Source organism: Caloenas nicobarica, chromosome 10, assembly GCF_036013445.1.
Source record: "Caloenas nicobarica isolate bCalNic1 chromosome 10, bCalNic1.hap1, whole genome shotgun sequence".
Lineage (NCBI taxonomy): Eukaryota > Metazoa > Chordata > Aves > Columbiformes > Columbidae > Caloenas > Caloenas nicobarica.
This window is the reverse complement of record NC_088254.1, coordinates 8215988-8228083: the sequence shown is the minus strand read 5'-3', so window position 1 is coordinate 8228083 and position 12096 is coordinate 8215988. Positions and strand designations below refer to the sequence as shown.

Genomic DNA, 12096 nt, shown 5'->3' with positions numbered 1-12096 from the left:
GAATATTTACCAGGCGTTTTTCAATTTTGCCTTCTAGCTTAACCAACCCACACTGTATAGAAGTGTTTAGAATCAAGATTACATACTTGACTTTACAAATTGAAGATTGTACAAGAAATGTGTTGAATAAATATTTCATACATTTCACAACAAAGATGGAACACATGTCGATAATCCTTTGCTTAATTGTTGCCCTGTTTATTCAATATTCCCCAAAGTTAATGTATAACATATGCTAAAATGATTACACAGTCTTGACCTAGCAGTTCTATTTTATTCTCCAGACTATTTCATGGATCTGGAGACATGGTAGGATCACTGGGGTTTGTGCAAGAAGGGCACACCTGCAAAACACTCTGAGCCCTAAGGTTTCTCCCGTTCTAGTGTATTATACTACAAGAAATGGTTGTGCAGATCTGCGTGACGAGGACTCCTAGGACTACAATCATAAAACTCATAAAAAATAGTTTCCTTGTGAAGCTGTAAAATACATCTGTTCAGAGCATCCAAGCCTGCTTGTCTCTATCTGCTACAGAAGGAACTACCACCAAAAAGAACTGATTTAGGAGAATTCAGACCAAGATTCATTTTTCATATCCCAAAAGAGACATAAGAATCACGATAAGATGCCCTCTTTACATCGGTGTTTCGTTATAAAGAAGCCAAAAGAAGTGAAAGATTTCGATTCAACAGTGAAGGCAAATTTTTGGAGTGACATTTTGGCTCTGAAGCTTAACAGATGAGTCGTCCCATGGACAACAGGAGTTTATTCATTTTCAGAAGAACAAATAAAATTAGAGAATATTCTAGTGGAAAACCAAATGTGTTTGGTTTTTTTTGTTTGGTTTGGTTTTTTTTTTCCCCCCCATTCAAGTCATAAGTATACGCATTTGTACAGCATTTCTCAGAGACACTCGCACAGTATCAGGTAATTCGTTGATACTGCAGATACAAATACTGATCTGAATCCATGGAGGTCTTGCTGTTGGTAGCAAGTGGAGAGAGTTGAGACAAATTTTATCGAAGTAAGTTTAAAAGTATCTACACCACTCACTTCCACGTGTGCTTCGCAAAAATCAAATCTTCCTTCCACATTCTATTCTAGCCTAACAATCTTCATTACTGCACAATCTGGATACAATTTTGTTTCTAAATCTGAGCCTAAAAGCCACAACATCCGTCCTTAACTTTCTGCTCCCACCAAAGGAACTAAGCAGTGTGCTTTAAAATGAGGGCATAATTTTTCCTGAAATGTTTTCCCAACTCACAATTAATGCAACCAGGCAGGTTAGATACTCTAGAACAGGGGTGTCAAACTCATTTTCACTGGGGGCCACATCAGCCTCATGGTTGCCTTGGAAGGGCCAAATGTAATTTTAGGACTGGATGAATGCAGGAGTAGCTACATTTATCCAATCCTAAAATTACATTTGGCTCTTTGAAGGCAACCGTGAGCCTGATGTGGCCCCTGGTGAAAATGAGTTTGACTTGACATCCTTGCTCTAAAATAAAACGGTAAATATTGGTCATCTGGATACAGAAGACAACATCTCTTCTACACCAAAGCTAGGCTAAATTTATCTAAAGCCTGTAAGATTAGGACAGATATGGCTTGTCAGCTCATCTCCTTTCTCTCACTTTCCTGTCTTCTTAAAAATACATTCTGTTTACATGGTTTATGTTCAAGTCCACTTTTGAGCATACTGAGTTTATTGGTGAAGGATAACATTCAATGGATTATGTCCCTTCCCATTTTCCTAAAGGCACTAACAACCTTTTCCAATTCTTGAGGCTCATCCAGGTGCCCGTCTATAAACATCCAAATTTTCTTGCTCTTATCTCGTTAACCCATTTTCTCCTCCAAATACCAAGTAGAAAAGTGGGGAAATTGAGGTATGCACAACGAACTAGAAACACAACAACATGCGGAGCATGTGAGCTATCCCAGGGAAATGATTGACTCCATACATCAGAGTGTCGTCCCTGCTTTAAACAGTGCAGTTGAAAATACATACACAGTATCACTTGAATTGTAACAAACCACAGAATCCCGGGTAAAAGCCAGGCTCTGCTATTGATAAGCTGCTTACAAATGCAAACCAAAACATGTGTATTAATAAAATTACATAGGAAGAGTAACTATAAAAGGTAAGTTGCCATGTGGAAGCATCAGGTTTCCATATATAAGTATCTAAGTATATTTTTTTATTAAAGCTTTCTATGGAAGTAGTTACATATTTCAGTAATACACAGGATATTTACAATTTCCAGGTCAAGCTCAACACAACAGATGTTCAGGAAGCAGATTTATTGATGAAGTCAAAGAAATGCCTCAGATACTTTAGCACAGCCATACTTTTAAAGCTTTGCAAACTTCCATCTGCTTTCGCTTGTGATCCATTCACAAAACAGGAATAAATAAAGGGGGGAAAAGGGACATAGTATAAATGAACTTCTTGTTCCACTGCATTTGAATAAATTTCAGTTTCATAAGTGAGAAACATTTCAAAGAGATGTCAGTTAAAAATGAAATTTTCGGTAATGTGTGAAAAATGGATACCTCGCTGCCTCGGATAGGATTTCCCATGAGTCTAAAGGAAATTAGAGATCATATTCCATCAGAAGTCAAGAGAAACTGTACACCTACAGTGCTTAAGCTCCTGACAATAATTTCAGGTATATGCTTCAGGATGCCTTATCTTACACTAAACTGCTACTGGCTGCCTGTTCATCTTAATATAACTCATTTGCTAAGTAACTCTTCCTGAAACAGGTAGACATCAAGACTGATCCAAGTTAAAAGTAGCCCAACAGATAACAGGAAAGGCCAAGCAAAGCAAGCTGCAGTGTGTTTCATGTGTCAGCCCACACTGTACTTGAAGATCTGAAGCCATCAGTTCTCAGAAAATACAAAACAGGACAAAGTTTTCACTTAATTTTTCCAAATTCATTTCCTAAATACCAAATCATGCTAGATCGTAACCCTGAAGAAAACTGCATATGAAATGTACATGTGAAAAGTATGTAGAAGGGAATTATATCAGCACAGTTGTTTAACACTTATTTTAATTGATAGGCATAGAGTTAGAATTTCAGTTTGCAGGAACAGAGACCAACTCCTAGACAGTTTTACTTTCCTACACACATACTACAAACAAGGAAAAAAAACCAGGTGGCAGTAATCCCTTTGGTTTTTTGTGATGAAATGTAAGAATGTCAATTCTGTTATTACCTATATTCTGTTGTTTCCTATCATTAGATAAGTGTGCACTGTTTGAGTTGTAGCTAATCAACAAATACAAACAGCATCTACTCATTATATTTCAAATCTCCCAAAACTCTGTTGGCTCTTCAATGAATCTATCTGGCTACAGCATTTCACATAAAACAGGAATAACCAAAAAACAACCAAAAAAAATTATCCTGTAAAACAAAGTAGGTGCAATTAAAATATAAGCTTCAAGCACAACCAGCCACAAAACGGAATAAAAGCAGTCAAGAAGATTTTTAACAGGTAGAGGCAGGGAAAAAAAAGCAGAGAAGTATGGTCTATCACAATGAGAAATTAAGACTTCAAGCAGCTGCCTCACTGAATATAATACCTTGCAGCTGGATGAACTGCAGCACAGCTGGATTATTTCTTGAGATACTGTGTATATACTCAAACATCTGTATGTTCACTAACTAGAAGCAACTCACTAGAGAAAGTATAAATAAAACAGTTAAGACTACTTCTTGTCCTTTGGGTGAAAAAAATCAGGTTGTCAAAGTATAGCACAGCAAACTAGGAGAATACCAATTCAGCACAGCGCATCCTGAGCCACGAGGAACCGGCAGCTACAAATGAGGAAAGGCCAAGAGTTCATAAGCTGGGACTCCATTACCTTTGCTTCTCAAGGACTGCGCTCCTCTAGCCAAGAAACCAAAGGCACCACCACCTACCTCGCTAATCCTACTCAAGCATGAATCCTCTAATTACTCTAAGCTGAAGCCTCATTTCCAGTTAACTTATAAAGATGATGTGAATGTTATGTTTCTCTGTATATATCAAACTTTATAATGCTTCTACCATGGTAAGATGTAATGAAATCCAACGATGGACACTGAATGAATGCTTTCACTAGTAATGTACATATAAACAATATATATATATAATAATTTGTTTATACACATATTTCATAATCTAACAGAAGAAAAAATAAACAATTGAAAATAAGTATAATATACTGAGAGTTGGCCCAGAATATTCACTGATTTGCGACTTTGCACAACACCCCATAGGCCACATTTATATCTGGTCCCAAAACTTGCTGCCAAATTATCTGTGCGTATTTGGTAGCTATATACAAATAGTCACATATAAGAACAGAAAACTTAAAAGCAACTTCCAGAAATCTGACAAGAGAAGTGTTCCTTGTCAGAACTTTGATATTAATTTAGTGACTTACAAACGCTCCCAGGGAGGGATGTCCTGAGGTTCACTAGTTCTGGTGGATGATTTCTGTAGACCAACGGTATGAAAAATGTTCTACAAAACATCGTATTGATGAGACTTTAGAACTGAGTAAATGTTTTCCTCAAAAGCCTATATACCCTCGTCTGCACAAAGGCCAAGCAAATGAACCAAAATCTCCCAAACCCTGAAACAACAGCAAAACTACTCTGTGCCCACACACAGCTGGTTGTTGAGGATCTGCAGGCAGTGTCTGCACTGACCTGTTAACGTCATTGGCCCTCTCTGCCTGCTGAGTGCGCCATCCCAGAAGTGCTCAATGCTATTAAGATTTTTAAAAGACCAAGATTTTTAAAAGATCAGTTAGGTTTTTCTCCCATTTTCTAATTACTTAAATAATATTAATCAGAGTTCATTCAGTGTCTTCAGTGCCATCAATCAGAGAGGCCTGGAGAAGTTTCTTGGCAACTTAACATATTAAGTTGGGCCACTACATTTTGATATGTTATGAGGAGATATTTTGTCTTTCAAAATGAGTGAAATCTGTTGTTCCAAACCCAGCAAGAAAAAACATGAATAAATAAATGTAGCGGCCCTGCATTAGTCTTCAGTCTCCATCCTAACACCTGGAGGTATTCAAAAGACACATAAATGAGGAGCTTAGGGACACGGTTTAGAGGTGGATTTGACAGTGCTCAGTTAACAGTTGGACTTGATGATCTTAAAGGTCTTTTCCAACCAAAATGATTCTATGATTCTAATTGCAAAAATGAATTCAGTCTAAGTCATAAATGCCTCTTATCTGACACAAATTACTGAAGTTGCAGTATTTGCTACAGACCTGTGGAAGTTATACCTTTCATTTTCTTCAGAGCTTGTATTTTTCACAGCTATAGCTGGGAGACATCCATAGCTAGAAATCAGGTTACCAGAAGGTATTTTAAAACAAGAGTAAACTCAGAAAGGATTTTACAGCATGCACGGATCTACTTCTACAGTGAGCTCTCCTTTGAACACAACACAGGCTTCAGGATGGAGAGCTGACTTGAAAGGCGTTTTAAAGAAAGAGTATCATGAAGCCCAGCATAAAACCGATGCAGACCCAATGTCCTTCCATCAGTTCAGAGTTTGGGCTCTGATACATTTCAAGCAAAGAGAAGCCGGCTGAAATTGCCCAACCGCCCTGCCACAAGGCTGGCTCCTGACACCCAGCGCCTCTTTCACTCCGCTTGATTTTGAATCACACATCAGGGTGCCCATCAGTAGTCAGGTTTGGCAACAACAGGGCTAGAGGAGACTTGGGACCCATTTTTCACCCCACAGAAAATGCAGCAGTGACATTAGCACCACTTCATATACACTACTGCTGCTTCCAGCTGCAGCCATTGTTATCTCAACTGAAGCTCAGCCTCACTCCGGCCCTGCTCCAAAGGGTGATGTGCTGTTCAGACTCCACACAACTCCTGTCTCTCCGCAATCAAACAGAAAAAGGGAGAGAAGTCCTAAGAGGAAGCCAGACCTGGCAAGTGGAAGGAAACAAATGAACTCTGCCAGGCTTTGCAGAGATCCCTCTCGCTGCTGGAGCTGCCCCGGCGCAGGTGGAAGGTGCTGCCCCGCGCCCGGCCCGCGGGACCCCGCGGGGAGCAGAGGCCGCTCCCTGCTCTGTGCAGCCCCCCGCTCCAGCCACTGCCTGCCAGCAACAAACCATCTAAACAGCTTTCAACATCTGAACATGGCTCTGTTCCTAGAAACTCCTCTGGTTTGACACAGTGCTTTAAGCCAAAGACATCTTGACATTACCAAGTGGAACTAAATCATCTGTACAGCCACAACCACGATGATCCTTTAGCAACATCCTCATCTCTATTATTAGCTTGGTTAGATAGTGTCCAGCGAGCTCTGACACAAGTTACAGCTGCATACGGAAAATAACACGTACATTTGAAACTGTGAGAATTCCTGCTGTTGGTGTGATGCAGGTAAATAAGTGTGCTGCCCTGCAAACAAGCACATTCACATGGAAGGGCAGTACGGAAACAACAGCTAGTTTTCAACAAAAAGCAAACAAAAACCTTGTTTGGAGGAAATGCTTGGTCACGTCTGCATTTTAGAAAACTTCCCATCGAAATTTTGCTCTAAAATAACAAAATGAAAACATTTTTAAAAATGAAAACTGTGCATTTCTTTTACTACGAGGGAAGAGGCCAAAGCCTCAGTATCTTTTAGCGGCAAATTGTGTCTGACTTTCAGTGGACCAGGCTCTGATTTGCAAAATTCTCTTTTTTAAGAAAGTGAAATTGTCTCTCAGGAGAAACTGCTCAGACTTTGCAGTATTTTTCTGCTTGTAAATTGCTATGTTTAAAAGGAAGAAAAAAGGCAAGTCCCCAAATAATACATTTTTAGTTATTTCAAGTTTGACACACTAGAGGTGCAATCACGGCTCCTCCTAGACTTCAAAGGCCTCTTGCCCTTGTGGGGCAGGCAGAGGTGCTGCCGGGGCTACCCTGGCCGGTCCCACAGCACAGAGCAGCGCAGGCAGGACAGCTGAGCATCCCTGCGGGACTCTGCATCCCGCAGAGCAGAGCGCCCTGCAGAGCCAGCGCTCGCCCTTTGCACGGGTACCGCTCCCTGCCCGGCACAGGGGTGATCCTCACTGCTGTGACAGCAACCCATGGCTGGGGCTGCAGGACAAAAACCACTGTCTGTTACAAAAGTCTGGCTGTCGTTATCAAACAGAACTCAAAGCAAGAGGCCCTGCAGCTGTTGATTTGAAAAGACTCTATTTGACAATGTATTTTGGATGCATAAGACTATCCAGATATCCTCCTGAAGATGAAGTATCAGACAGATTTTCCTGGAGAGGACTTTATTTCTTCTTTAACCTTATACAGGATTTCTGACCAAAAAAAAAATCTGCAGTTACCTCCCTCCTTTCTAATATGCAGTTGTTCTTCACTAAGAGAGACTCCTGTGGTCAGATTCCCACTGGGTTATCTTTTCCAATAAGCCAATATGTTTTCTCCTTTAAATAGATTATTTTCATACAGCCATCGAAATATCAAACACTTCAGTTTAGGAATTTTTCACCACAATTAAAAATAAAAGTGTTCTGAAATAAAGAGTTCAAATTTAAAGAGTTCAACTACCAGAATGATTAAAACATGCTCTGCTTCTGTAGATTTAAGCTTCCTTACAGGTTTTATGGCCATGTCACTGTGACGTTTTCCCTCTGTCACAACCGGATGCTTCCTCTCAAATCCTGCCCTTAAAGTAATTATGTGCTATTAGTTCTCCAACACAAGCTAGGGTTTTTTCATTAAAAACTCTAAGTTCATAGGTTTTATAGTCCCTTTAATATGGCTTTTTTAATAAAGACAAAAGTTTGTGTTGGACCAGTAGCAGATAAAACAGGGGTTAGAAATGCAGCTGCATCAATCTGAACAAGAGAGAAATAAAAATATATGTATTTTTCAAAAACAATAATAATTACACTTAAGTCACCATCAATACAGGGTTGCAAATTATGGTTTAGCTACCCTTATTGATCCAATGTAAACATTAGGAACAAGCTGTGCAATGCAGGGGAGAGAAAAAGAAATTATTGTGGCATGGTTTAGATGCCCTGAGTCATCTTTCCTGGCAGAGGGCAGAGTGAGTCAAAGCTGCTGTGGAGGAAGCAAGGAGATGAAGATGGAGGTGGGCTGAGCTGGCTCAGCATTGGCTGTGTCTTCTCAATAGCAGTTTGAAAAGGGATATATCAAAGCTAATACACTGTAAGTCTTTGGGGCCACGTTATAGGAGAAGTCACGCTGTCCGCAGAACATGCCTTCAGCCATAGGGTACCAAATTATTTTTTCTGCCTAAATACATGGTACAAAGCGCCAAAGCTGTACAGCTCTGAAACTTCTTTTTGGGCAACTTTACAATGTCTAAACATGACTTTAATTAAAAGCATAGTATATAACTCATAATTAAAAATAAAGAGGTATAGTTCTGCAAGTCTTCACTATACCCACAACAGACCAAACCAGGACTGAGGCGTGACTACATTAGAAACAAACCTTATTAGCTCAGTTTGAAGCCAGATATGGGCCTACTTGAATCTGCACTGACTTGTGTTGAGGTGTAAAAAATAGGTAACAACCATTGTGGATCAAAGCTGTTCAACTAAAGGAACTACATAGAGCATGCCAGCACACCAAGTACCCATGGAAATGTCCATTTCTGGGTACAGGAAAAAGGAGCTTCACATGCTTGCAGCACTCCTTCAGTTCCCTGAAAAATAAATAAACAGTGACTTCTAATACTTCCTTCAGCACATCTCTGGAAGGGTCTTCACTGTTACGAAACAGGCATTTTGCCTTTGTGCAATGAGGCAAGGCACAGAACCCCAAAAGCTGGCTCAGAGCGAGCTATTCACACAATGCAGTCCAGCAAGGGGCTCCCTGGGTCCCCAAGAGCAATGCAGTGACAGCAATGCGCGCTGTGTTCCAGCTGGCACACCCAGCTGCAGCCCTACAGATGTGCTGGTCACTGCTTTCACTTCTAAACTTAATGTCAGGCTCTGTACTACAGGATAGATATGACCTCAGTTTATTAACAGCAAAAAATCACCAGTAGTTATCACTCTTTTCTCCTTCTAAACCTATTAGGATGAAAGTAGGGGGAATAAAAACATGAGAAGCAGGAGGAATCCCTCCATCATGAAAGAAACCAGCCCATTCCTTTTTCAGTCCCTTATTTTGCCTTCCTTTTGGAGCTGGAAAAGCAACCTAGCATGTTGAGTTAAAGACTGTAGGAAACTAAAACACATGCAGAGCACCAGCTGCCCCAGAGCAAATCACCGAGTCTGAAGATTTGCGTAATCAGGTAAATCTTGCCACTACATCAATTTTAGGACATACGGGGGCAGAGTATTGCCATAAAGACAAATCACAGCACACTGAAGCCTTTATTTGTGATGAAGTCCTCTGGCAAAGAGAAATTCCTGCAAACACTGGCTGTAAGCCATGACATAATGTATTACTTCTATTTAATTGTGTGACTTCGCATTATACGTAGCTACTTACACAGATGGCAATAAAAGCCATATTCAAGAGACACTTTACAAATATATTTAAATTCTCTTCCTTCTACTTTGTTCTTCTCGAATCTAGAAAGGATAAGCAGATGGGCCCATATCCTGCATTTTAAAATTCTAAGGTGAGACTGTGTCTCCATTTGGAGAGGAGATGGCGCAGAACACACACAGCCTGGTGGTGAAGGAGTCTGTGGGTAAAAGAGTCATCATTGCACCCTCCTGTTAGTGATTCACATCCAGTGGTAGAACGGCCTCAGAACAACAAAGATAGCTGGTCCACAGTATGTGTACTTATTTCTCTATGTGTAAATCCTCTTTGGTCTTTGAAGTTTGTGGAAAACAACTTTTTAAAAAAGTTAATTTAAAAAATAAGACATGAACTCAATTCCTCTGCATCCAGAGACGTATTTGAAGAATAAATTATTTACCACATAAATCTCAACTGAAGTGCAACTCCGTTGCTTTTGTTTACAGAAAGACAAACAAAATAAATAATATATAACCCATGACTGACTGAAATGTTATCCTGCAAGGGTGAGGACCCCAGAGGGTTGGCAGACCACTACCAGAGCTGCTGCTGCTCTGGGTTCCAGACAATCAGTTCAACATGCAGCTGGGGAAGTTCACAGCATGGGTATCCCTCCCATAGTCCCCATCCCAACAGTCAGACATACCACCAGAAAATACAAATTAGACAGCTAGAGAGTCCTGAAATGAATGCATAAGGACTGTGAGTCACATGCTAAGCTGGCATAAAAAAAAATAAATTATTTACTGAAATGGAGCCATATTGAACCTTTGTCATCAAACATAAATACATAAAAAAGAAGATAGTTAACAGTGTAGTAGCTGAAATACTGTTGCAAAACTAGACAGAGCCAATGATATATAACAGTCAAAGTAGGACTTACATGCTTTCATTCCTGTAAAAGACAGGAAATATTGATGTGAGATTATCTAATTGTCTGGCCATTAATAAATGCAGCAGACAGAGCAAAATGAGCAAGACTCAGTCAAAGCCCGATGGCTTCCACTGAGTAAAAATCACATTTGCCTTTCCAAAACACAACCTGTATAACAATGCAAAACCAAGTTGTCTTCCCTTACCTTCTGCAAAAGGTTCCCATTCATAAAATCGACCCATAAATGGCTTGTTATTGTACGACGCACACTGCACCTCTCTGATATTTCTGCTGCTTTCAGGACACATCTGTTTAAATAAAAAAACCCAGACACTTTATAATCAACAGCAATGCTATTATTGCTTTCTTAATTCACTTTAGAAGGTTAATGCAGGCATTGCCAAATTCTAATCCACATGACTAACATTAACATCAGGAGACACCTTTTCTTTAAAACAAGTAACAGTGTGCTTTTAAGCAACAGCATCAAATATGCCTGTAGAAAAAAATGAATTTGTGGAGGTCATAGAGCAACAGTTCTATTAAAAAAAGCAATTTTTTAATTGAGCTGTCATTTTCCTCAGCAAAAAGATGACACTTTAAGATAAATTCAATAAACTACATCTGAATCATTTCCTTTCCACAATAGCTTCACATTTTTCATTATTAATTTTCTGGGCTGAGATTCAACACAGTTGTAACACTAAACATACATGCTTCTACAAGTTATTAAAAGCTGGCCACACGAGCTTCTAATTCTCATCCTATGCTTCAATTACCACTTTTTTATTTCTACATGCTGCTGTTACAGTCAATGCATTTCCTTGTATTTTAACTTGTGCGTTCAAATGCTAGCATCAGAGTTCTTGAAGCTAAATAGCGGGGAGAGCATCTTCTATACAGGTATGTGCATACACACATAGAGCAAGGCAGGGCAAGTTTTACAGACAGAAGTAACATCTTTTATTAGGTCACCTGCAGTGCAACCCTTTGGCAGATAAGCCTTGTTTAGATGTGAAGCAGATTCCAAAAGTAAATACAAGTTAAATACTTAAAACACTTAATTGCTTTGCTCTGCCTGTATCCTCACACTACAGCAGCTACGGCAAAAGACTCCTCCGTGTGTGGGCACACACAAAGGGGATAAAGATTTCTAGAAAAGGTGTGGGGTTAATTAGAACAATTTCTATGCTTGAAGAAAATAGACAAGCTTTGGTCACAGATGCATTATTTTCAGGTAGCCTTTAAATGACCAAAATGGCTGTTAAAAACATTACTCAAGAACAGTAGAAACCACACGCAGAACTAGACTGGATTTTTTTTCTATAGGAGACAGATTTCAAGGGAAAACTAGAGACAATATTATATGAAAGCAGCATGGCTAAATAACTGTGCCTTTGAAGGGAGCAGCAAGGGAATGAGTAAGAAGAGCTGTTGTTGCAACTGCAAGTCCTATATTTGTATAGGGGAAAGTCTGGTCATCGTTGCACCGCGGGTCCCAGAGGAGCTCTTGCTTTGTATCCACCATTTACATAGGAAGATGTTGCAACCAGATCGGTGAGACATTGAAGTCAAGAGTTTTCAAGTGGGCCATAAACTGTACCAAAGACACGCCTGGGGGAAGGTTCACGGACTACTTTATCTTCTGTTAGAATCACAGT

The 12096-nt window shown here is 39.8% G+C and overlaps 1 protein-coding gene across 5 annotated transcripts in view; it reads right to left on the bottom strand.

The window, feature by feature from the left end:
• Nucleotides 1-12096, bottom strand: part of THSD4 (thrombospondin type 1 domain containing 4) — a 285606-nt gene that overhangs the window by 201716 nt on the left and 71794 nt on the right. For all 5 annotated transcript variants that reach the window (XM_065641502.1, XM_065641500.1, XM_065641501.1 and 2 more), the window contains one exon: nt 10641-10743. In XM_065641502.1, coding sequence (XP_065497574.1) covers nt 10641-10743 — 103 coding nt within the window. The remainder of the gene's footprint in view (nt 1-10640; nt 10744-12096) is intronic.